The following is a 27,672-nucleotide window of genomic DNA, read 5'->3' on the forward strand; positions in this document are numbered from 1 at the left end:
GGGGGCCCAAGCACTTGGGCCACCTTCTACTGCTTTCCTAGGCCACAGCAGAGAGCTGGATCAGAAGTGGAGCAGCCAGGACTGGAATTGGCACCCATACGGGATTCCAGAGCTGCAGGCAGAAGCTCGGCCCACCATGCCACAGCGCCAGCTCCACGTGATCATACCGTCTTAATTCTTGTCCATCATAGCTCTCTAACTCCAACTGCATTTTACTTTCTTTAGAATATGTTCATTTTATCTTTTACTTTTAATCTTTATTTTTTTCCAACAGAGATGAATATATGAACACCAATCATTCATCGATAATATGCATTACTGCTCTTCTGAATTGGATAAACTTTGCATACCATTTAATGCTGCACCACATATATGTCCATTCTCTTGTTCATTATATGTTTCCTCCATGGAACTCTAAGTTCTCAACTGATTTAAAAAAACAGCTTGGCTTTTCTCATTACTTCTTTCTCTCCAGTACTGGGAATGGATATCCAGCACAGAGCAGACAGTAAACAAATTTTTTTCAAGACTGTATGCATGCCAAAGACCTTCTCTGACTCTCAGGTAAATTCATGGTTTTGTTGTAAGTTTATGTAGGCAGGACTCCAGATCCCTCTCATAGTGCCCTAGTATTATAAAGTAATAATACTAGTAATAGTAATGAATAATAATGAAACCTCCAAAAACAAGATGAAGAGAAGAGAGAGAATTTTCCAGCTTCTGAAGAGTGCTTGACTCTTACTTTCAAAATATTTCAGCAAAACATGACAAGATCTACAATCATGTTTAGTATGGCTTCTGCACACAGAGCACGGAAGGCAAAAGACCCACCACACTTAAGGCAAGACTGGCCAGGATCACTTCTGAAGTAGCTCCCCGACTTCCAAAGCCGCATTCCAGGAGTACCCTTGACACCTCAGTGCCCAGGGAAGCAATCAGCAAGGAAGGTGCTTCCCATCTAACAAGGTGGGACAGGTCAAGAGGCAGGTAGGTAAGGAGGCTGTGGAGGGGGTGGTGGTGGCAAACAGACATCTCCCCTGCTCGTGAAGAACACAGAACCCCTGGGAATACTTGGGCCAACAGTGAGAGGACTGAGACCCTGGGGACAATTATCTCTCAGTGTCTGGGGAGTGGAAGGCTGTCTTACTGAAGAGACAATAAACTGATTTGATAGTTATCATTGATAGTTATGAAAAGTCAAACTTGATAGTTATTGATAGTTATGAAAAGTCATAATAGTCATTGATAGGTATGAAAAGACAAACTTGTGTTCAATTTTTTTTAAAGTTGATTTTAGTAACTGAAACCCTAAGACAACAGGTTGGGTTGCTTTACACACACACACACACACACACACACAAATAGAAAAGTGGGCTGCCCATCACCAAAACTGCTGGGACCAAGGACAGGGATGGGCTAGGAATGGTGGAAAGGAGAATCTGGCATTGAGTCCGCAGTAACCTTGGTGGTAATCTAAGGATGAAAAATGTTCTTGATTCTATGCTTCCTACACGTCCACCTTAGAGCTTCCAAAAATAAATTAACAAGAAGCAAAAAACTCCAATTCTTACAAGCTCTTCCAAAACAAAGAATTTGGGGAGTATTTTCATTTTCTTAATATTTTATATTACTTAGCATATTTTTAGTCTTAAAACAATATGTGGGAAGACAGCAGTGGTGGAAAAATGTGTTTTTAGCAATCATACTGAGGTATAATCCACAAATTATGAAATTCATTGTTTTAATTTTTAGTAAATTTACCAAGCTGTTCCATCACCACTACAACCAATTTCAGAAGATTTCCAATACCCCAATACAATCCTCACATCCATTACATGGATTCCTGTGCACCAGTAATACACACAGTCATATACCTTACATGTTCTTTTGTGATGGGCTTCTTCTCTTTACCATGTTTTTGAGGTTCATCCTTACTGTAGAATGCATCAGAATTTCACTCCTTCTTATGACTTCCATTGTTTGGCTAGACCACATTCTATTTATCTATATACATCAGACATTTATCTTACTTCTGCTCTTGACAACTGTAAATGACAGCATCATTTTAAAATATTTCCAAGTTCCTACATAAGTCAGAGTTGGGCAGAACCAAAATCCCATGGAAAACATTTAAAACAAAATTAGATAACAAGAAAAAAAGGTAATGATTATGAATATCATGGTAATGCATAGACTAGAAAGATGCAGTTCTTAAAGTCCAGTCTTATATGATATTTAATGAAAAAAACTGATTAGAATATATTTTAAGAAGATTATGAAGTGCAGGAAAATCCTAAATGTCTATATCTATGAGTATACATATAATTTCATTAATTCTAAGATGCACGTACATTTTCCAATATCAATCTGACACTTCAATGCATGGTTTATAATCAGAGTACAATTTATCATCTCTGTCAAGCCATCATCGACATTGAGCACGTGCCAATATTAAAAGCAGAAGCATCATGACTTGCAGAATGCCTTTGGATGCTGTGGGATCACTCCAACCTCTCAGAATCGAACGTTTGAGGGTGTCAGGGAGGCTATGCTTCCAACAAAATTAGTCACATTCCAGGAGACTGAATTTAGTCAAGCTGTATGTAATTCAAAGCATCACCATGACTTTTTTTTCTTTAAAAAAAGCTGTTTACAAGAATGCCATCACACCAATGTTTTGGATGCACAGAGGTTATACTGCGTGGAAAATCATGGACAACTAGAAATAGTTCATCAGGAATTTCATGGAAAACATGCATTATGAAAAATCATGTATGGGCTTCAAAACTTTTTTGCACCAAAATAAACTTATCTGTTAACTATTTTCCATGAACAAATTTTCTGAAGTGTCTGCATACATGTCTAAAAATAAATTCTGGATAGTTAGATCCTAAATATGAGAAGTTTAAAGAATACCAAACCAATTTATTTCACTTATATTCCTCTTTAGGTATGTAAAGAGTGATATCAGGTGGAAATTGTCTAATTAAGTAAATAAAGGCTCTTTTGATAAATATGAAGCAAAACTTCTATGTGATAAGAAAAGGTGACATGAACTCTAAACTGCAAGCTGGTAGGACAGAGCAAACAGCCACAGGTAGAAGCAGGAGGCTTTGGAACGTCTGATGGACCAGAAAATAAGGGAACTAAAACTAGCCAACAGTGTTCAAATGGAAAGTGAGACACATCAATTGGAGAAACAAACAAACAAACAAAGTGCAATTGATTATATTTTAAATTATTGTTAAAAATTAACTGAACTTTAGAATGAATCATATATTTAGTCACTGCCTATTTTTTTCTTCCATTTCAATAAAATAGAAAAAAGTTGTGTGCAATAGAAATAATCTCTATCCAGACTCATCTAATGTAGACTGATCTGGAGGAGGCAGAATTAGGTTCTTGGTGATGACTCAGAACTCTATCAGAAAAGCTGGGTGGGCCTGCAGAGCAAGGAGACATCCATTATATAAGCAGTCAAGGATAGACCCTTTCTGGGGATAATGAATCAAAACCAGAGTCTAATTCTTATGAGTGATGCTTGCTTATGTATATGGCACAAACAATAGTAGTACCTTTGTCCATATGGAGAACTTGAGATTCTACAAAGAACCCCACATCCTCCTCCCTCACTTCAGAAGTAGACAAAAGATGCATGATGGTGAAAAACCGAAGCTCAACAGGAGAGACCACATGTACAGAATGATGTGCTGGGGCTTTAGCCCACATCTTTGGCTCCAACTTTGCCACTCTCCTATTGGGTCTTTCCACAACCAACCCAAAGAACAAAATCATCTTGCATGGCCATGTTTTAGAGTCACTGGAGGTATGGATAAACTGACTATGTCAGAATTCTTAAGCACCTTACATGCAACAACTTCATAAACATTTAGTATTCTGGGTCTGTTTCTTTCCCTGAAACACTAACTGAGTTGATTGATAATTCATGCAATGGTGATTTTCTGCTGCATTTAGGGGTGCGCACCTCTGCCCTGCTGTTGCTTCTAATTCTTCCTACCTCATTTTCCTTAAAGGAATCAAATGTGATAGACACAAAAGACTTATGGCAGCTTAAAGCTTGAAAAGTTCCAAAGATAGACATCTGCCAGGGGCACCCTAATGTAGCCATACTGCCCCTGTTCTATATAGGACTTTTCTCTACTAATAGACAATTAAATGTAAATCCTAATGTGCACTCCATTTTATGGGCAATATGGGTTAGTTACTGTTGCTATGGAAACCTCCACTTTTGCATTTACTGATTTTAATTCTGTGACATTTGCTGACTTTAGTACAATGTAAAGTTTATAAATATAACATACAGGTTTGTGGAGGCTTTTCTTAAGGATTCAATTTGCATAGCTAATTCCAGCCCAGATCTCTAGGTACATTAGAGGAAAAGACAGTAAACTGATCCCAACTAATAGTCATCAGCAAACAACAGGCTATTTCCAGAAAAAAAAGAAACCGTTTCCATCGGGCCTTGAAAATCTCCAAATACTAACCAAATGTCTTTTAAGCATCGATTCAGCGATAATTTCCTAATGTGGAATTTGTCCAATGCTTCTATTTACTCAAAACATTTTGAAGCCTGTTAGCTCCTTTTATCTTTAACTGGTGAGAGAGACAGGTAAGACGTGGTTTGAAGAAAGAGGATGACCTTATTTTGGAGACAGCTTCCAATCCAAGACAATCTTCTGGGTTTCAATTGGAGCTTTAAGAGGCTTATTGAAACAAATCATCATTTTCCCCTTCTTACTCCCCGGTCTTAGTCACCTTTGCATTTTTCTAATCTAGCACAATTCCCAAATTTGGAATAAGTGCATGCTCTCTAAATATCTGATTATTTTTATCCGCTGCTTATTGCCACTTAGCAGATATAGAAATTGAGACCCACTATGTATACCCATCTAAAGTCATCTAACAACACATTGGGAAAGTAAACACAGGAGGAAGAGTGTGAACTGATAGGCATTTATGATGAACAACCAGTATTTCTGAGGATAGTCTCATAGACATAGGTGAAAATTCATGTCACCATTCTAGATTCACAGAAAAATAAATCAATTATTTTGTGAGTCTCCCCTAGAGAAGTCTGGATTCAGGTAGCCATATATATATATATATATATATATATATATATATATATATATACACACACACACAGATGTAAAAGAGAGTAAGCATTTGAAGTGATGCCATCGAAATCAGTGCATTCAATACTAGGAACACATTTAACCAATATTTGTAAACCTCTATATTATGTCAGGCACTGCTTAACAATCTTGGAGGAGAAAAGTGTCTACAGTTATACCTGAGAAGAGGAAAGGGATGAAAGCAAACTATAATGCCATACTTAAGGCTCACAGGGTAAGGGAAGACCAGCCTGCAAAATGGCAAACAGGCTTAAGAGAATCACAAGAGCTTTTCAAAGACAAGAGGCACTTGAAGGGAAGCAGGACCACTAATAACCAAGGAGAAACAGAAATAATGAGACAAAAATAGGGAAGACAGTAAACTCTTCATCAATCTTGGCTTTATAAAAAACAACAAGGATGTTCAACCGGTTGGTACGTAATGAAGACGTTGTAGAAGGTAAAGCAAACAACAGGCGGGTAAGGGAAGCGGGTTAGGGAATCCACAGCTCAGGAGAGGGGGAGAAGACTGTCGCAGAGTGTGAGGCGGTGCCTGGACCTGGAGGAGCTGCTGTCCCCGCAGTTTCAAGGGGATTCTAGGAAGCAGGTGAGTGAACACCATTACGCTGGATGCTGATTTGGGCTTGAGGACACAAGGACGTGCTGCTGACAAGAACGATGACAGGACGCCTGAGAAGAGCTCCTACCCTTATTCCAGGAACTCCAGGGGTTGACTGGAAACTGTTCCTGCCCAACACCCTCCACAACCAGTCCATTGCCAGCAGTTCACTGTCTCTGTTTCCTTGGAAAACTGTAACGCTCTTCTCTAACTTGTCTTCCTGCATCTGCTTTTAAATCCTTCCAAACCATTCCACCCTCAGGAGTCTGAGTGATGCTTCAGAAATGCCATTTCTTGTATGCACATCTCTCAATCCTCCACCAAAATGAGCACAATTTTCTTTGCTCTGACAATTTTGAAAAAGTCAAAATCCTTAATACAGTCTAACCATGGTCAAAAATGCTCTGACTCCAATCTGTATCTTCAGCGACAGATGACATATTTCCTCTTCGCTCTCTGAACTATAAAAAACAGCCCTCTCCCACCACAGGACCTTTGCACAGTTGGTCCTATTTTAGTGTCATTTTGGCATACCATATCCTGTTTTTTTAAAGTTGAATCTCATTTGCTCTTTAAATCTCTTATTTTGTAAAAAAAAAAAAAAAAAAAAAAAAGCCTTCCCAGAGCACTTCTCTCATTAATCAGATTTCTTTATGTTTTCATAGAAATATATTTATTCCCTTTTGTGAACTTATTCCACTGTATTTTACAGTGCACATTTTTTACACTCTATTAGTATGATTATTTAATCGCCGTACATTTCTGTTACATGGATGTAAGATTCATAAAAGATAGGACTGTATCTGCGTTTACACACCATTGTATACTAAAAACCTGACCTTCTCAATGTAAATGCATCATAAGACTGAATGAACAAGATTTCAATGGATCTATTCAAGGAGTATTTAGTGGTTCTCCACTATTATTTTTTTAAAGATTTATTTATTTGTTATTTGAGAGGCAGAATTACAAACAGAGAGGGAAGCCACAGAGAGAGAGGTCTTCATTTTGCTGGTTCACTCCCCAAATGGCTGCAGAGGCTGGGGCTGGTCTGACCCAAAGCCAGAGCCAGGAGCTTCTTCCAGGTCTCCCATGTGGGTGCAGGGGCCTAAGCACTTGGGCCACTTTCCACTGATTTCCCAGGGCATTAGCAGGGAGCTGGATTGGAAGCGGAGCAGCCAGGACTTGAACTGGTGCCCATAAGGGAAGCTGGCACTGCAAGCAGAGGCTTGACCTACTATGCCACAGCTCCAGCCCCTGTTCTCTACTATTATAAAGTCAAATTCAAACTCCTCAGCAAAAAAATTCAAGGATCTTCAACAGCAGGCTCTGTTATACCTGAGAAAGCAGAATTTTGACAGGGAAGGCTGATGTGATTAATTTTACAAGTCAACTTAACTGGGCCAGAGGATACCCAGATTTCTGGTTAAACATTATATCTGAGTATGTCTATGAGGCATTTTCTCTGAAATTAATATTTGACTTGGTGGACTGAGTGAAGAAGTTGATCCTCCCCAATGTGAGTGGACATTCAATCCACGAGAGGCCTGCACAGAAGCAGGAGGCCCAGGAAGGGTGGAATAACTCTGCCTGATTGCTCGGGCTGGGCCATCCATCTTCTTCCACTCTGTGTTCCTGCTTCTCAAACCTTGTGACCAGACTAGAGTCCACACCATCAGACCTGTGATTCTCCGGCCTCTTGGCTTTCCTCGGTCTGCAGGTGGTAGACGGCAAATCTTGGGCCTTCTGGGCCACATAATCATGTCAGTCCATACCTCATAATATACCGTTTCCTGGATATGCGTCCTATTGATTTTGTTACTTTGGAGAATTTTGGCAATACAGAAGGGATAGAGAAGGAAGGGCATTTGACAGCAACATGAAGTTCCAGTCACAGCACAGTCTATGGACGTGGTACCCAAGCACGGAACACAATGACGATGGCACCTCCTTTAGGTGTGCGGCTCTCTTCACACCTGCAGAGGCTCCCCTGTGCACAGCTCAGCCAACTACACCTATCCCAGCCCCAGAGCCTGTATGCTTGCTGGTATATTAGGCTTCTGTTCCCCCCAGCTGTGATGTCCTTTTCCTTCCCCTAACAAATCCAAATCCTACAGTCCTTGCCAAATCAATCCCAAGCTGCTCCATGACACACGACCCAGACACCCTTTTGTATACATTGTATTCCAATAGAGAAGTCCAGTTAGCATTGTTCTGAAGCTCTTCATGTGTTCAACCAATGTGTAGTGACCGGCAATCGGATTTCAGTTCCTGTGTTAGATTCTGCTTGACCTAATTCCATAAAAACAAGCCATCTTGTACAGTTGGGCAGTTTCCACACTGCAAAAAAAGACAGCTGGCCAAGGGGCTAGGAGGAGGGAGCTGAAATTCAGAGCCCTCTGCCAAGCCTGAGCAGCTGTTGCCTGCCAGAAGACCCGGAAGCTTTGCCTTAGCACAAAAGGGCCACGAACTCGTCCAGGACTAGAAGGTCAGACTCTGCTTATCCGTGTGGAGTTTATGTTTAGTTGTTGTCTCCACTGTGGTTAAACTTCAGGGCCTCCTACTCGTCTGATATTTTTCATTCAGGCAAGAAAATTCTCATTTTTTCTGCCCTGGCCCTCTGTTCCGTGACTGCAACAAAGATGAGCCAGGCACGGTCCCAGCCCTTAAGAAGTTCACGGTGGAATAACGCCACTGTGGTGTGACCCTCTTAGTGGACTGGCAGTGCACACATGACGGGGGGGCGGGAGGGGCGGGGTCAGTGAGGAACTGAAGACAAAGCTGTCAATCAATAGTAAGGCTGTGACCCAAGACCTACTATGACCTCCCTAGTCCTCAACTGTTTCACCTGTAAAGTGGGACACCAACTGGAGAGTCAGAGCGGAGAAGACAAGTTCAACTCTGAACTGCAGAACTCCCAGCTCCACGTCACAGTGGGCCTCTTGCTGGTCACTGAGCCTTGGGTGAATGACTAAGTCTCTCTCAGGGCCAGTTTTCTCATCTGAAAATGGGAGGAATACTACTGATCACCACAGCAGTGCAGGGCTTCCCGCAGACAACGTGTGAAGCTCCAAGGTTTGAAGCTCACATGTAGCAACTCCCCAGTAACTTCTGGGCCACCTCTGCTCTTCAACTAACAGCAACTGCGCTTTTTGCTCACCCTGTCTTCTGCATGATTTGTAGTCATTCAAGACTGCATGATCGGTTCCTTCCTGAAGATCATTCACTATTGTCTTGCTATCAGTGCGGCTGAGGCAGAGGGATTTGGAAGCTTTTTTATTGTTTTGTTTTGTTTTAAAAATCCATTAAATAACAACCTGGAAGTTTCACAAAAATGGCTATGATCAACTCCTTAGTAAGAATTAAATTTTCTAGTAAAATTAAAATGTCAAGGGTCCTCTGTCCTCAGACGATCTCGCATAACCGGAGGCAAGGGGAATTCTGCTGAATTTGAGCTTTAAGTGGGCTTAGAGAAGTTGCCTGTTTTCTTTTTCTCTCCATTTGAGGGTTAGATTGCGGTGGGTTAAGGGGCAAGCTTGCAGTCATTGGTAGGGCATTTATGCTGTGTGGCTTTCTGCTTTTTTTTTGTTTTGAATGTTTAAGGAAGTTGATTCCTCTCAAGATCACCAGACATTCTACACCTCTACATCCTCAAGAAGCTAACAGTGCCCTAGATTATATGTGAGTATCTGGCTCACAACTTACCACACCACACAAGCAACCTAGAGAGTCGGTGTGTGTGCAGGCAGGTGTGGGTGCCTGTCAATACCACAGTCCCACTGGCATAGCTCGTGTCCTCACTCCTCTCAACAGGCCCTCTCATGCATCGTAACACCTGTCTCCCCGTCACAACCAGGATGCATCCTGCGGGCAAGCTTCTCTTGCGGTCCTTCCTCACTGAGCACATAACCAAAAAAAAAGAAAAAAAAAACCTTCAATTATTGAGGAATGAATGAGTCAATGCAATTTCATCCTACACACCACAGGGTGCCACCATGAATGCAATTCTGAAATGGTTTTAAAATCAAGGCTATCATAAAAGTAACAGCAGAGTTCTTTCTTCTCTGCTTTTCCCTGCCTTCATGAAACAGTCACAGGAAATATAGAATTAAGACTGCAAACCGTTCTCCATCCATTCTCTCTCCACCTCCCTCATTCTCTCATTATACCAAGGGTATCTGGTATCCCTTCAAGGCAGTCTCCAGAGACTGGGTAATAGTATATAGGGTTGAGCTGGTTGGAAACACAATGGAGTGAATTAAGACTGAGATTTCAGTTGCTAACTATAAATGTCTTGACATATTTTCCTTTCAGATGAATGCCTGGAAATATAATAAACTATATTTTAATGTTTATTTGTTTCAAACACAGTATTTTTTTCAACAGACAAATGCAAAGTTTTGAGTCTAGAAAAAAACAGGTTTAAATCACCATCCCAGCAAGGAGTTTTTAAAATAGTGCACACAAGTGATCATTTGCAAGCAGTTTAATGCACTTAGCCAGCAAGCATTAACAGTCTTTTCACAATAACCTAACACCTTAAGCTTATTTCTAGTCTTGGTTCAGATAAATTTTAACCTTTCTGAAAACTCTGGTGGTACAGGGCACCCCCCTGAACTCTGTAATTTTAGTACATCCTGCATTTGAATTTTGAGCTTCTTTTATGACGACAGGAAAAAACAGTCACCGGGGTTTCCTGTAGGTGCGGGTTTTAAGACAATGGTGCCCAGATCACTTCAAGGGAAAATGTGGCCTTACAGCTACAGATAGTTTGCGTGGAAAAGCGAGGCCCTGTGACTCAGCAAGACCTTCTCACCAAATAAAGCTGGAAGAGAAAGAGCTGAAGGAGATTCAGAAACAATCCTGGACCTTGGCTGTGTGCTGAGTGAGGTAGACAAAAACTGGACACAGTCCACCTCATTGCGGTCACAGGCTCAGAGGCAGAGGAGAGACGCTTGGAGCGCCTATCTAGTCTAATCCAGAGAAGGCAGAATAGGAAAGAGGCTCACTAAAGGGAAAGGCTTCTCGAAGACCACACTTGGGTATGGAGGGCAGAAGATCTGAGAAGGACTGGAGAAAAATACGTATAAAAAGAACTAAAATCTATTGAGTTTGCAATGTGCCATGCGGTGCCGTGCAGGGAAGGGAACCACCTCCACCGAACACACCTCCCAGAGGCTGGCAATTTTCTCATGCCCCGTTAGCCGTACGATGTTCCTGGGATGCTGCTACATATTGGTTCCATTCTACCAATGTGAAAACTGAGACTTAGGGATCAGCCAGGCGCTGGGTAGGTTTTAACCTGTGCTGTCCCCATTCTCTCCTCGCACATCCTTCACTGCCATAGCCCTGTAGGGTCCTCGGGCCATGCTGGCTGAGACTAGGGAATTTTCCAGAACACACAGCACATCCTGTTGGTCTCCCACAAAGGGTCTGATTCTGTTCCGGCAGGAAGACAACATGGACCTGGAGACCCAGGGGACCCACACTCCGAAACAGCAGCTCCAAGTTTCAAAGCCCACGTGGTGGCCACTGGGCAAGTGACAGAACCTTGGCTTATGGTAATTCTGCATTTTTTAAAAAGATTTACTTTATTTATTTGAAAGACAGATTTACAGAGAGAGGTAGAGACAGAGAGAGAGGTCTTCCATCTGCTGGTTCACTCCCCAAATGGCCACAATGGCCAGAACTGAGCTGATCTGAAACCAGGAGCCAGGAGCTTCTTCTGGGTCTCCCACATGCATGCAGGGGCCCAAGGATCTGGGCCATCTCCTACTGCTTTCCCAGGCTATAGCAGCGAGCTGGATGTGAAGTGGAGTAACCGGGACTTGAACCAGCACCCATATGAGATTCTGGTGCTACAGGCTGGGGCCTTAACCCACTGCGCCACAGCTCTGGCCCCCGCATATTTTTTTAAATCCGTCCTTTGCTTTAGACACATGAGGCTAAAAATAGCTCAGTCAGCCAGCAAGCGTGTGTAATGTTTCCTCTGTGCATCTCCCATCCACTGATTTCTCCTCTCTGCATACAAATATGCTCCAAGACAGACGCCAGCCCGCTCCCCTGAAAGGGACCAGAGCGCTCGTGTACTGAGGCAGATCAAACCCTTTCACTCTCCAGGCAAAAAAGCAACTACCTTCCTTAGTTCTCGGTCTGGAAGCTAAAGCTGACTGAAGCTTTCCGTGTTGGTCCAAAGGTTTAGGGGCCTTACCTCACTAAATTCCCTGAATTCCCTATGAAATGGTCATACTGTAGTCCATTTTCCAGACAAGGAAGTCAAGTCACTGAGCAGTTAAATAATCACACCAGGGATGCTCGCACTGACCATGCCACAGTCCAGTGGCTTGTCTCAAGAGTTAACACCCTCAATTTAGTGTAACCAAACCTGAGACCGGCCCCCACTTCCTATTCTGATTTGTCTCCTACCACCTTCACCGGCCCCACCCTTTGTGCACACACACACAGAAACACATACTCACCCACAGTACAGCCTGGGCTCCAGCCACACCCAAAACTCGCCCTTCCTCTTAGGTAACCTCAGCTTTCGAGACCCAGTTTCCTTGTGTTTGCAGGACCTTTGATCTCAGACACCCTTCCCACCATCCTTCCTCAGTTGGCAAATTCCCACGCATCCCTCAAGACCTTCCTTCTTGGAGGCGCTGTGGAGTTAGCAGGTTAAGCCGCCACCTGTAGTGCCAGCATCCCATATGGGCACGGGTTTGAGTCCTGGCTTTGAGTCCTCCACTTTGTATCCAGCACTCCGCTAATGCACCTAAGAAAGCAGTAGAGGATGGTCCAAGTGCTTGGGCCCCTGTATGCATGTGGGAGACCCGGATGAAGCTCCTGGCTCCTGGCTCCTGGCTCCTGGCTCCTGGCTTCAGCCCAGCCCAGCCCTGGTTGCTGCGACCATCTGGGGAGTGAACCAGCAGATGGAAGATCTCTCTTTGTGTCTCTCCAACTCTCTCTGTAACTCTTTCAAGTAAATAAATAAATATTAAAAAAAAAACTTGCCTTTTCTTTAAGTCTTATTGAGTCTTCACTAAGCTCTTCTAAGACAGGGATGTTGGCCTCTGTCTCTAGACCAGCAACATCATATAGACTAGCTGCTCAGGGTCCATTCAATAAATAAGCCATAATAATAAATGCTAATACGTGCTGGATGCGGGCACTATGCCAGCACGTAATAAGAATTCTCTCACAGTCTCCCTAAAAATCCAGAGTCAAAGATTCCACCATCACCCCCTTCACTCCATGAAAGCAGGCCAGGCACAGAGGGAAAAATTAAGTCACCCAGGATCCCACAAACACAAGAAAGAGACTTGCGTGACCCCAGAAGTTAAGCACTTAGCACTAATGCCCTGACAGGGGACATATTCTTATTACACATCATTTTGTTGTAACAGACACGTCTATGTATGAGATTTACTTATAGAGTGCATATTACCAACAGATACACAGGAATAACTTAGAAATGAATGATAAAATGGTGGCCTGTGAAATGGATCTTAAAAAAAAAAAAAAACAGATGTTGGACACAAGAATATCCATTGTCATCAAGGATAGGAGTCTGAGCCATATAATATCTGACCCAAATCCAGTGAGGAAAACAAGATAACTGAAGACAACAAATGACACAGCACACTTTCTTTTAAATTAAAAAAACACAGGCAAACAGGGAAAGTGCCCATATGCTGGTTCAGATGCCAAGGGCATGCAATGACCACAGCTGGGCAGGGCCAGAGCCAAGAGCGGGGGACCTAATCCAGGTCTTCCAAATGAGTGGCAGGGACCCCAACTACTTGAGCAAACATGTGCTGCCTCCTGGGGTCTACACCAGCAAGAAAGTGTAGTCAGGAGCCAGAGCCGGAGCTGGGGGGTCAAACCCAAGCCCTCGAACACAGGATGTGGACATCCTGACTGCTGTCTGCATCGCCTGACCAAACGCTGTCCCACAGCAGTTTTTGAAATATTCCTTTTCTCCTTGAATCAGAGATATGTCCTTCAAGTAGTACCATCAATTAACTGGCTACATCCTGACCCACTGGTTCTAGAGCAACACTAACTCTCAACGTTCATTCAAGCTCCCCTTTCCCGGTACGCACTGTGCAAAGATCTTTTGATTTATGGACCCTGTACAAGGTTGCATGCTAGCTGTCTATTGACTCAGAAATAATGCAAAAGAAAAAAAGCAGGAAAAAAAATCTATCCTCAAATAGGGGTGAGAGTGTCTTTCATAAAAGATGACACAGCTCCAGATCCAAGATTTCTGACTAGTACTAAATGCTAACGGTAATCAGCACAGGTCTGGTAGTTAACCCCTTCACACCACCACTCCTCCAGCTTAGTGGGGTTTAAGATGGATGATTAAGAACAATGAACTCTTAGGGTTCAAATCATGATAAAAGAGGCCAAAGAATTTTTCTCTGTGTGTGTATATATAATGTATATACATGGTGTTAATTTTCCAAATATAAACAGATGTATGAATAATTCAGCAACTCAAATTACACTTTAAGCAGAGTTAACTAAATGGTGAAATACTCATAATTTTAGTTAAGAGAGCTGGATTCCAAAGAATGTTCAATATGCTCCTAAGCAAAAGAATGTTTACATACATGCACATGCACGTTGAATTTATATACTGCAATGTTAACAGTAATCCCTTGCACGATAAAATTGAGTACTTTTTATGTACTGCTTTGCCATTCAGGTATTTTACAAATATTTCACAATGAGCAGCCATACACTGGATGCTCAATATCCACTTAACAAATATGCCGTAATAATCATCATTAACATTTAACATTAATCATTAATGTTAGCATTAATAATAGCCATTAGCATTCCTACACTAGCACTTTATAAGAATCCTCTCACAGTCTTCAGAACAACCCAGAGACACAGATTGTAGCATCACCCCTGCTGCCCACCATGGCAGCTCTGGCACAGGGAGAAAAAGAACTTACCCAGGGCCACAACCACATGATTTACGTGACTCTCAGACTATGTTCTGAAATTTTAAAAAGTAGGCCTTTAAATGCATGCACAACTTTATTTTACATAAACTGTCAAAGAATATCACAAAAGCAAAGACAGTAAGCAGTAGTGATGGGTCTTCTCAATGTTAATGGTGTGGTGCTGGGGTAGATGCTGCCCACATCCCCTATCAGACTATTGATCTGAGTGCTGATAACTCCGCTTCCAATCCAGTTTCCTGCCACTGCATCTGGGAGGCAGCGGATGACGGTTCAAATAGTCGGGTCCCTGCCACCTATATGGGAGACTCAGATGGAGTTTCAAGATCCTGGCTTTGGTCTGACCCAGCTCTAACTGTTGAGGGGATCTGGGGAGTAAACAAAAATCTCTCTGTCACCCTGCCTTTTAAATAAATAAATCTTTCAAAAAAAAAAAAAAACTACCTACAGCAATTTAAAAAGGACACAGAAATGTTAAATATAGGAACTGTTAACAATAAGAGATGGGTTTAAAAAATCATCATGCTAAATATCAATAACATTTCCTCAAAATGACTGGAAAACTGAAAAGGGAGAAAGGGACTTCAGAATATAAACACTTGTAGGGTCGAAGTACAAAATTAGTGGTTGGTTCAGGGTATTTTGATCAGTTTGTGTATTACATTGTGACAGGCGAGTGCCTTGAGAAAACCTGAAATCATTTCTGAACTGGCAGCATCAAGGGTCTGGGCAAGCCCCACCTGGGTCTGGTTTCTGCACTTCCAAAACCAGGAGCTCAGGTTAGATGGCCTCTCACATGTGTTCTGGTCCTGAAATTCTGGGATTCGTCCAATTTAAGCGTGATGGTTGCCATCAAATCAATTTTTCAAAGTTGGGTAACACACACCAACTACTCAATTTCGATTTCAAGGAAGAAATTTCATCAAGATTCCGGGTAATCATAGCTAAAATTATAAGGCAATAAAAAGGATTTCATTCTGGGTGTCCTGACAAATGGTTGGCCTTGTTTATTGGTTCAGCTTTTGCTTGTGTACAGATTTTCAGTATCAAGGTAAAATCCTCAAGAGTCCTAAGAAATGACCTATACTGGGAAGCAAAACTTAATAAGCACTCCTCCCTCAAATAAATAAATAAATAATAAACCTAGAAACAATTTTGTATGAGCTACACAATAAATTTCTTCAGAAATGATGATACAAATTATTATTCATGTCGAGCTCTTAAGTAAAAATCACGTGTCCTGGTGGATGAGATGAAGTGTAGGAAGGTGTACCTCATGTAAAGTATTCAGTGTGAAAAATCAAGGAGGCGCCACACTGAAATGGGTGGGACGAAGCTGCAGCGTTGTGTCCGTGAACAAAGCAGGGACAGGTAGCATGACTACCTATCACCCTGCTCCCTCTGGCCAGAAAGATACCTACAGTCCCACTCAGCCCATCAGCTGCTCCACCTGCACGTGCATTTTCACTGTGTTAAGGACTAAGCCACAAGGTGTCACAGTGGATCAATCGCAAGGGCTGTTATCAGTCCAGACACGCAGGTAGTGCTTCAGGCTCCCGACTAGTGCTGACCCAGCTCCCTTGGAGAAACCTGTGATGAGCTGCATATTGAGAAGTGTGTCTCTTTACCAGAAATGGCCATTCAAGGCTGGGGGGGTGGGCGGTTGAGCTCTCCAGCCTTCTCCTGGGGACCCCATTTAGACTGCCCTACGCAAGCACTGGTGAAGAGTAAGATTTCAATGTATTGTTGTCTCCACTGAGTTCTTATATGGAGCAATCCCTGAGTCCAGCTTTTAACCCACAGAATGGAGTGCACATGGTCCTGGACACTGTGTGTGTGCCTGAGGGATGATCATAAACTGGACTTTGGAGGAGACTGTGGCCACTCTGCCACACTATTACGCTTCCTCAAGGTGGTGCAATCGTTACGTCATCACTACTATGGAGTAGCTGAAAGTTCAGAAAGTATTGTCACATATTATGAGAACACCAATCCTAGAAGTCCTAGAACCTGTTACTGCAAGTTTTGTTCATGAGATGGAAGTGTGCTGGTGCAGGCCATGTAAAAAGTAATTTTGGAGCTGCTTTTAGGAAGTGCAGCATTATCACACTACTTAATTAGCCGATTGAAGAGAGACTAGGCATCATCATCGCCCTACAACTCCCATTAATTTATCACCTAGAATATGCTGGTATTTTACACGCATTAGTCCTTCCCTTCACAATGCAAATTTCAGGCTAAAAACTTAAGGCTCAGAAAAGTTAAGAAACTTTCCTAGAGTGACACAGCATGTACAAGAGCAGAGTTTGAATCCAAATTTACTTTATTGTAACTCATATTGAGTTTCATATTTTTATATTCAAGTCACGCTTTTCACTCCAGAGAGGGGAAAACACTGGTGGAAATACTGTACAAGGTGTACACATATACAAACTATCTAATTAGGGCCGGCCTTCCCTCTCTCTGTTTCTGTCTCTCTTACACACACACACACACACACACACACACACACCATGCAGTCAGCAAATACAAAGTTATTACAGAACACACATCATACACTCATGCTGATATAACTTCCCATATTTTCTGTTGTGCAAACCACTTCAGATAAGCTAATTAATGGCCTTGAAAGGCACTTTCCTAAAATGCAAAGTGCTCCAGGAAATGTAAGGTATTATCACGATTCCTATCATAATTCATGGCTGCAGGCCCTGGCAGGTAGATTCAGAGAGAGAGAGAGAGAGAAGTAGTGGAAAATCAAACGAGGGGGAAACCACCAGGATAAGGCTAAATATTTTTAATCATAAGTCAGGAGAGTCCCAACAGATTCACAAGACCCAGAGGGCAGAACTCTCAGGTCAACGATTCCTTCACAAAAGAAATTCTCCTATCTCGGAGCATCTTTTCCCTGCAGGTCTGGCTACACACTCTCCCAGTGAACGCTCAGCGGCTGTTAGGCTCAGAGAATCTTCTTCAATTAGAACTGCAGGCAATTGTTGGTACGGCTCAGGGTGAACATGGCAGTCTGGATGGTCCTGGAACAACTTAATTTCCCGTCTTCAAGAGAAGCACTGTGTGTATCGGCTGTGTGCAGTGGGTAGAGGGACACAACCGTGCACCAAACAACCAGGTATCTGCCCTCACGCCACTTCCATGCCATCGAGGACAGGTAAGTACTGAGGAAATACACAGGAAGCAAGAAAGAACCTATTCCCATGCTGCCCGTGAAGAAAAGGAATAAAAGATGGGGGTGAATTCTGACCTCTCTGTGAAGGAGGCATACCGCCTAGGGACAGGCACTCTTTTCCTTCATTGTCTTTAACTTGTTTAAGATGTACTTATTTATTTATTTGAAAAGTAGAGTGGCAGAGAAAGGGACAGAGAGAAAGAAAATCTCTCTCTCTCTCTCTCTCTCTCTCACACACACACACACACACACACAGAGGTGGGGTGGGGTGGCAAAGAGACATCTTCCATTCACTGGTTCACTCCTCAAATGGCCACAAAAGCCAGCACTGGGTCAAGCCAAAGCCAAAAGCCAGGGACGCCATCAGGATCTCCCTCTTGGGAGACAGCGACCCAAGCACTTGAGCCATCATCTGCTGTTTCCCAGCTCCAGGGAGCTGAATGGAGAGCAGAGTAGCCAGAATTCGAACCCACATATGGGATGCAAGAGTCCCAAACAGTGTATTAATCCACTGTGCCACAGCACTTGCTCTCCATTGTCCTAACTTTCTTTGAGATTCCTACAAATAAAGGCAACACTGTGCCAAATTCTAACTCAAATTGGATCTCGTAAGAGTTGTATGAGCTGTTCTAGAGAAAGCCCTACACCCCTTCTACCACTGAGGACAAAGGCCCAGATCTGTGAACAACTTAGCAAGTTAATGGATTAGCAAGTTTAGTGGAAGTATAGAAGATGAGCCTGAACCATCATTAAGGCACATATCAATAGCTTTAAAGATCTGGGTGCAGATTTGTGGGCTTGTCCAGGTGGGAGAGGACGCTGGGGGAGTCTATGATCTGATTCGTGTTTGAAAAACATCACCTGGGCCACTTGTGGGAAATGATTACAGCACAGTTCAGAGGCCACCCTAATCCAAAAAAGAGAGCATGAGGGCTTGTAGTGTCACTAGAACAGAGTAAGTTTCTCTTCTTTATAAGGATCCACCACATTTTAATCTTTGATTTTGCCACTGGAAATCTAAAGCATCAAAGTAGGTCAGTGAGTGTTGTACTGATGAGAGGGCAGGTGCGGCTCCCAGAACCCCCAAGAGGGAGCGAGCAAGTAGAAAGTCATGCTGCTCCAGGAAAGAACCAGGAGTTGGAAGTACTGGCCACTGGGAGTCGCAGTCCCGAGACGACCACGTCTGGACTCAGTCTTCACTTCTCCGAGCCTCAGGTTCCCTCTCTCTACAAGAACCAGAATGCGGTGCCCTTCTGGCTCTGGGGTGGGTCCTATCTCAGTATCTCATCATCACTGTAACTGGCAGCCCTTCACCATGAAAACAGTGGTATCACAGGTAGCCAAGTGGCTAGGAAGAGAGTAGCATCTCCCAAAAAGAACTTCCACAGGGAGACGGGAAGTGGGATACCTCTTAGAAGTCAAAGTCGGATAGTGAGACGCCAAAATATGGTGAGAGATCATTTCCCCCGTCTATTTCTTGTTCTCGAAGACTCTTTATTGATTACCTGCAATGCAAGTCAACACTATGCCAAATTCGAATTCTAATTTAATGTCCTAATATTCATATTGGTTACTGTTGTAGAGGGGGTGACACTATCCCCCGTGTGGTATTACTGATTGAAAACAGTCAAAACCTCATCAGGCACAGAGTGGAAATCTAAAAATGTTTTAAGTAAAAAAAAATAAATTCTCCAACTCCAGTGCCTCGTGCACAAAGTGAGCAAGTATTAAGCATTCTTCAACAGGGAATGTGATTTGCATTCTTTTCTTTTCAATAACCGGGGTATGTTTTTCATTTCTGGCTCCATCCCTTGAAATTTCACTTGATTCCTTTTGAAATTAGGTCAGGCATTTGAGATGCAACTACCAGAAGCACATTAGGTGGATGGGGTAAGCTTCCAAGCCAGCTGCAAAACCAACCTACCTTAGGACAAAATAAACACATCCACACTTAAAGCACCTGGAGGTGAAAACGGAGTCCTAGCTAATAATTCTTATTTCAAAAGAGCTGTAATAGCAGAGTAGTTTGCACAATCTCTGGAAGTATTTATCTTCTTTGTTTCTAGTTATCTCATGAAAAGGGGTTGTTGGTAGTACCTATCTATCACAGGAGGTGATTGTGAGGGTTACACGAGCTGACACAGAGAAAGCACCTAGTCCTGTGCAGGACAAACAGTAAACACTCATAGATGATAGCTGTTATTATCACAGCTCCCTTTCAGAAAGGTGAGTTCCTCCACTCCACACTTACCCCCTAATCACCTGTGTGCTGACCCATAGGGCGCCTCATTGTCAGCGCTGGTTTGAATGCTTCCTTTCATTACAAAATCAGAACCACTGCAGGACAGAGAAAACGCCATCATCATCTCTGTATCCCCAGACTGTGGACTGCCATTGCCTGAAGTATGGAAATTCTTGAACAATGACTAAATTTTTTTTTGTCTTAAGGATTAACAGTTGCCCGTGTTCAGAAGCATGCTGCCAGAATTTAAATTGAAAGAAAAAAAAAAATCTAAGCTCAATTAGATAAAAAAGGAAACAAAAGAAAGACAAAGTCATGGTCAGCAAGAGACAAAGCTATATGTGGCATTATATTGACATCAGTGCAGCATTTTTTCAAGGCTATGTTTTCTGATACTTCCGAAAGAGCAATTATATTGTGAGATCCACCACTCACATCTAAATAAGTTTATGAAGCTTGTTCTTGACCACTTATAAAGTTGGATGTTTGTGGTTGTTTGTTTTGTGTTTTGTTTGCGTTTTCAGAAAGAGGGTCCTCTGTGTTCCCCATGAAAAATGAGTTAACGTGGACAATTGTAAGAAAAGGAGATTTATGGTCCTGTTCTCCATATCATTTAAATTAATTTCTTTCTGAGACCCAAACAAAAAGCTAAATGCTTAAAAAATGCATAGTGTTTAAGTCCTATATCGTAATTTGCACACTAAAAAGAGAGAAATTTAAATGTGCATTGATTTTAGGTGCTGATAAGAATCTGTGTTGCATGTGAGTTGAAAGATTTTTTTTTTCTTCTTGGCCTCCTACAAACAGTTAGTTTGCAGCAATTTTTAATTAAAAACAGTTCCCATAGTAAGAAAATGGGAAAAACAAAAAAAGGACTTCAGGAAAATAAAATCACTACAAGAGTCCTGCAATTTGTTTTCTGAGGCCATGAAGGGAGCCTGAAAAATAAGAGTTTGGAAGTTCTCATTTTTAAAACTGCACTTTTGGTTTCATTTAACATTTTCAAAATAGCTTCCCTTACCACCGCCCAAGCCCCTCCCCCAACCCCTCACCAACCCCCTTCAAAAAACTTGGAAAGTTCTGTTTTTAACACTGAAAATCATTCCTATACCTCTCAGAGGAACATAACATTTTTCTTTCTACATTTTGGAGTGGGGAGGGCAACTCCAAGTTATCACAAAGCAGTTTTTCTTTTTTTTCCCACTTATCCAAAATAACCTAATCTCATTTTAACTAGATTCCATCTGAACATCAATGATACTAAGCTATTCCATGAATAAACATGATGTTACAACGGGAAACCCTGTGACTGAAGTATATAAAAATGTAGCTGAAAGAAAAGAGAATCCCCCTCCCCCGTCCCCAGTCCCCAGTCCCCAGGGAGTTGCAGAGTTATACTGAGGAGGGGTGAAAAACAGCTGATTTAAATTTCAAGGTCTTCAAACATTTTTAACATTCATATTAAACCCTGTGAAACTAAACACTGTAATGCTCAGAAAATCCTGTGTGAACAGTTTCCCATTGTAATCAGATTTCTCTTTCTGGAGTGGGATGTGTACCATTGATAAAAGAAAAAAAAATCTCTAAAAAGAAGAAATACCTAAGGAAGCTCACACTTCCGTGGTGTTTATGGTAGGGTACTAAAATTATCACACAATGCAACATGGAAAAAAAGGGTTTCAAAATCTGCATCTGAATGGAGACACTTTTGGTCATTTGAATGAGGAAATAAGATCTGGAAAAGTTACCTAGGATAACAAAGAATTCCATAACTGTTCTTGATAAACTTTCTGAAATTCTATAATAATCCAATACAGCTAATTCCCTTCACTTAGTGTTCACTATGATGTCACTCATATGTTTTACCCATTTTCACTGAATAGCACAGACTTTAGGAAACTATACTGTTTTTGTTTTGATTGAAGCTTTTCACAAAACAAATTCGAGGCTCTAGGACGGATTTTTATATCCCGTCTGCCTGTACTGTGTGTGCAGTGCTGAACTGAAGGATTGTCCAGTGGTACGTGGATTCTTCCAAAATAAACTTGCCACAAGAAACCATTCAAATACAGGAGTTTTGGAAAGACATGGGGTCAACTAATGGTGGCACACACACAACAGAAAATTAACCCTTTCCCCACCCGCCTGGGAACTACAGAGGCAACAACAGTGAGACCCAGCTCAAAAAGTTCCTCTTAATTTCATTTTAAAAGGAGGTGGGGGACACCTACACTTTTCTTTATGAAATTCCACTGTGATTTTGATGTTGCCAAAAAAAATTGTATTTCCTAGAACAGCCAGCAGCATCTTAAACACATTTTTGCTGTTTTATTTACTTTTTACTGTGTCCATTTTCTTTTCAAAAGAGGCCAGGAGTCGTAGGGTGTTTTAGACACTTGCTTCCCTGTGGCCCAGAGAGGAGGAATCTGATAGTCTCAGGATAACATAAAGGCAGGAGATGAGCAATGAGCGCCCTGTAAGGAGAGCCCTGTAGGAAGCAGATGCCAAACCAACTTCAGCTCAAAAAATGATACCAGACCCTCAAAGACATCCAAATTGTGTGTCTCAGGGAAGGTGCTGATTTCACCTGTCACGGGTCTCAAATTCTCTCCCCTCTTTACCTACAGATTCATTGATTGACTATTCAACAAATGCTGACTGAGTATCTGCTTTGTCCAGTGCCTTCTGCTGGATGGACAGGGTCCACACCTTCAACTTTGCTTCACGACTCTCCAGTTATTTCAGTTCTACCTGTGAAGCTGGACCACAAATAATGCCTGCACTCTCTATTTCATACTTTCTCATACCAAAGAAAATGAATCAAAATGTTCAAATTAAAGGGAATTGCAGGTAATGGGCAGACGAGAAACCAAGATCCACCATAAACTAGTTAGGAAGTGACAGAAAAGAGTTAGAAATAGGATTAAGTCCAGTTCAATGCTCTTTAAACTAAAACTGGCTTGTGAGGACTGCCATTTGATTTCATTGGAAGAAATGTGTCCTTATCCAGGAGGGAACGCCCTGGGGATCAGCCAGGGAAAGGAAGAGGAAACATTAGGGTTCTTCACTGATTTCTTTCCATAAAAGGGAGGTTTCTAGGAAATCTCGACAAACTTGATTACAATTTCTTCACTACAAACTGATTTGCTAATGCCTCTTTCTAGCTAAGTCTATGTTCCAAAAAGAATAGAGAATTGAGAATGCTATCTTAATGGGGTGACAAGGTATGGTATCAGGAGTTTCTAAAATAATATCATGTACTATAGGAGTATTGGAACACAGGAATAGGAGCAGTATAACATGGGGTAGGGGTGTTGAGAGAGGGAGGGAGGGAGAGAGAGAGAGAGAGAGAGAGAGAAACTGTCTCTTGTCCCAATGGTTGGATGCATTGGTTAGATTCTAAAGTAAACATTCAACAATCTATTTCACTTTGTGGGTTAATAAACTGATAACTCTTGCTGGGAATCACTGTTTTAGTCCAACCAATCTCTCCCAAGTTTCAGAGGAACTTTATTATAAATAACCACTATTGGTAAAGGCATAGTGTAACTTCTTCATGAAGTTATGTTTCCTAAATACACACCACGATCAAAATTTAATATTTAATGTTAATATTGAAATATCTTGGTGCAATTACTTGATCCTCACATTTCTTCCAATAAAATGCAAACACATTTATGGCATTGGGTTCATGACATCCTTTATTGCTTAGCAAAGAAGAAGGAGATGGCAAGGCAATGATTTGGATAATAATAAGAAAGAACTACTAAGGTAGGAAAATATACTGGGGCTGACTCTAGAACCCACGAGAAAATAATTCACAGTGCTTTACTGATAAGGGCAGAGATTTGCTAGGAACCATTAATATTTGCTAGAGCGAGTCTCTCTGTTTTTGAGTCTTGAAACAGTTTATTTTTTACTCAGTGTAAAATCTTTCAAAGTAATACCCTATGATCCAAAAGTTAGGACTCCCCGAGTTGAGCTCTCAGAAAAACAGTGTCATTTTTTAAAAACATGATCTTACTGGGGCGTTTTTCACGTCTCTTATCTCAAATGTGAAACAAATGTGGGGCTTATTGCATTCTGCAGGTTTTGGTGAGGGTTCAGAGGTGCCCCGTGATAGGAAAGGAACGCAAGGCATACAGATTTCAGGGGACAGCCGCGTGCCCATCAGCTACGGGTTCGTGGAGGGGAGGGGAACCCCTCTGGCAACTTCTCACAAACTTTCTGAAATGTGAGGTGATACAGGTTATTTTCAAATCCTGTGGCTGTTAAAGAATTGAGATACAACGGCCTCTGGTCACTTTCTAAAAACTAATCCTACTTTAAAAGGACTTTTCTTCAGAAGTATACTGCAATTAATGTGTGCCCAAACTAGAAGTATTGTTCTATCCTAAGTCTGAAAGCAGGGGATGTCTACCAAGAGTTTAGAACATAAGAGCTCAACATAGTTGCAAAAATCTGAATGGAGTAGAGGAACTGTAACACACACACACACACACACACAGGAGGTAACAGGAACACATCACTGGCTGCTAGCAGCTCAGCTCCCTAAGCAAGCAGAGTTTACCTCCTAGGCAAGTGGCTTCTAGAGAGAACCACAGTGCCTGCCATGACATTGACCATCCAGGGAGAATCAACCTATAGAGAAACTAGTAGTGAAGAAGACAGCCCAGCTTTTAGGAAAACACCAGCCCTGGTCCAGCAGTTGGCCAATGAGAAAGCAGGTCACATCTTGTTAGCTGTATTAAACCCAACACACGTCATGAATTCTCCATGGCTCCGTTGACAATTCAAGCAAGAGTGTTTCATTTTATAATACAAACTTAATTGAGTCCCTTCCCCGAGTTAGGAGTTCATCTGCAATCTGAAAGTTCACCAAAGCTCTCTCTGAAAGCCCTTCGGCAGGACCCCTCTGGGTGCTTGTGCTCTGCAGAGCAGAGTCAATTCCCAGCGATTTCTACTTCCCCAAGCGACTTTGGTGCACCTACAACAAACTCCTTCTGAAACCACTTCAACACAAAGCCCCAGCATATAGGCAAAGGGACAAACCGGCAGCACAAACCTGCCCATCAAGTAGCACAGAGAATAAGTCAAGTGACATTAAATATTTAAATTGCAGGAGGCCAGCCTGGAGTTTTGCATGGAGAAAGTTCTGAAAGTTCTGCGCTCTCCCAGAGTTGCTGGCTGCCTCTGAGGCTGAGCCTCCCCCTCTCTCAGGCAGGGGATTACAAATATGCAAAAAACGAGAGCTGACTTGAAGGCACAGGCAGCTGCTGTCCTAAGGTAGAGTCTTCAGGAGGTACTGCCATCTCCACAGGGAAGTCTAGCACGCCCTCGCCCCAAGCAACTGATTTCTGCCTCTACCAAGGAAATAGACAAACATGCGTCCCTCCAGGGCTAGTTCTGAAAAGTATGCAGGGTCACTGTTTCGCCTCCCCCCCACGCCTCAGTGTTGAAGTTGGAAAAGCAAACGCATGTCAAAGCAGACTTCCTCCGGGATTTGTAAGAGAGAGAGAGAGAGAGAGAGAGAGAGAGAGAGAGAGAGATTATCTCATGTACATATGTATATTTCGCCAAAGCAAATGATCACAAAATCCCTTGGAACTGCATCTCAAGAAACATGACCAGGACCGGCTGAGAGGCTGCAAAGAGCCGGTTCTGGGTGAGTAGCATTTCTGGAGACCCGGCATGGGAATCAAGTGCTGGGTTGTGTCTTTCAAGATTCCGGCAGAAACTGTCCCCTGCTCCAAGAGTTGCTGTGCCTGGAAACCCGGCGTTCAAACTAGTGGGTTCACTGCTGCGCTCATTTCGGCGTTCGAGCTAGTATCTGGTGGGACACTTCCCATAGCTTCCCAGCCCCCCAGGACCCCTCGAAAAAGCCCGTGCACAGTTTAACAAAAACACACAAACACATCCCGAGGCTGGAGTACTTACCTCTGTTCGAGACTGCAGTCTCTTGTTCATCTCATAGATTCGGTACTCTGGCTGCACCATGTAGGGTGTATGTCTCCTATAAAATGGGCCGAAAGGAGAAGAATAGAAGGGGTCATGTGGCGTGCTGGACATCTTGCCTGTGTGTCGGAAATCAAGCTCAACAGAGTGTCAGAAACGTCCATGCAGGGCACATGGGCTCTGTGTTCCTCACAGTACAAAGTAGGCGCACGCACACACGCTCCCCCACACACACACACGCACACACACACAGAGCAGGCAGGCAGGCAGGCAGAACACACTGGCTGGGAACTGCTGGGGGAGCCTCTCTAGCTGGAGAGGAGCGGGAGAGCGGGCGGAGGGAGGGCGGCAGGGAGGGAGGGAGCACGGGAGAGGAGGGAGAGGGAGAGCGCAGGAGCTCCAGAGAGGGAGGGAGGGAGGGAGGCTGGTAAGGAGGAAGGGAGGGAAGGGGAGAGAGAGAGAGAGGAGAGAGAGAGGCTGGATAGCTTTAGGCACCACTGCTTGTTTTTAAAGAAGCAGTTTGTGGAGAGGTCACTTCCTGTCCACACTGTGGACTAGTTCAAAAATATAATTCTCCTCCCAGGCTGACAAGAGGTCTAAGGTTTGGTTTGAATTTTTTTTCCTCCAGCCAGGACCCTTTACAACCTGGTTGCTGAGCTTGTTAGCATAGAGGTGGTTCCCCCCACCCCCCCACCCCTGCGGTCTGAGGCGCTCACCCCTGACAGCCGCCCCGGTGTCGTGTATCAGAAATGTGATTACTAGGAAACCCAGAAACGTGGGCCGTGGCTCCCCCGAAATGCAGCGAGCGGGTCATTCCCTCCCATGCAAAGATTTCTCTGGGCACGAATCTCCCTGTAGAGTTCTGGCTTTACTAGCTGCTGTTCCAAGAGCTTGTTGCATTCTTTGCATTTCCACCCCTCCCCAACCTCCCCTCTTCCCAGCCCCCTCGCTCTCCTCCCAAGACTTCATTCAAGCCCTTTAAAGGCCTTTAAGGAGGCTTGGATTCAGGTTACCTGAGCATTTTCAGGTAAAAAACAGTCCTTCGAAGATAAATCCATGGGGCAGTGGTTTGTGTTTTTTTTTTTTTCCTAAGAGGGAAAAAAATTGCTAAAAGCAGACCTCCCAACAAGATAGGAAAAGCAAAGAAGAAAACTGCCACCAAAATGACCATGGAAAATTCAGTTGAGTAGGAAATTGCAGATAATTGAATGGATCATCCCCAAATAACATGCCCAACTCTGATGGAGACGAGGTCTTTCTTTTCCAACATTGGTCAAATATATAAATCTTTTCCCAACTGTGGTGTATGGTGGCTGGAAGAAAATCCAAACAGCCTATGGGAGGGGATAGAAACTCTTTGGAGAATTAAGGGATCTGAAAGATAATCAAATTCTGCTGGAATCAATGATAACCAGCCAGATGACACTTGAACAAAGCCCAGGCACAATTTAAATGTGTTGAGCCAACACTGAGCTGGGTCACTGGTATTACAGGACCACCAAAAAGCACGAGGAACACAGACCTGCATGCAAATGCATGCAAATGAGACATTTCTTCCT

General features: G+C 42.8%; 1 protein-coding gene across 16 annotated transcripts in view; it reads right to left on the bottom strand.

Annotated features, from left to right (window-relative positions):
• Nucleotides 1–26,687, bottom strand: part of LDB2 (LIM domain binding 2) — a 393,446-nt gene extending 366,759 nt beyond the window's left edge. For 14 of the 16 annotated variants that reach the window (XM_051830374.2, XM_070068063.1, XM_070068060.1 and 11 more), the window contains exon 1: nt 26,096–26,652. In XM_051830374.2, the coding sequence (XP_051686334.1) occupies nt 26,096–26,227 (132 nt within the window). In that variant the 5' untranslated portion in view covers nt 26,228–26,652. Of the gene's footprint in view, nt 1–26,095 lie in introns of all 16 variants that reach the window. The other 2 variants (XM_051830354.2, XM_002709533.4) reach the window with 2 other exon arrangements.
• Nucleotides 26,688–27,672: the final 985 nt, after the last annotated feature.

Source organism: Oryctolagus cuniculus, chromosome 2, assembly GCF_964237555.1.
Source record: "Oryctolagus cuniculus chromosome 2, mOryCun1.1, whole genome shotgun sequence".
In the NCBI taxonomy this organism is placed as follows: Eukaryota; Metazoa; Chordata; class Mammalia; order Lagomorpha; family Leporidae; genus Oryctolagus; species Oryctolagus cuniculus.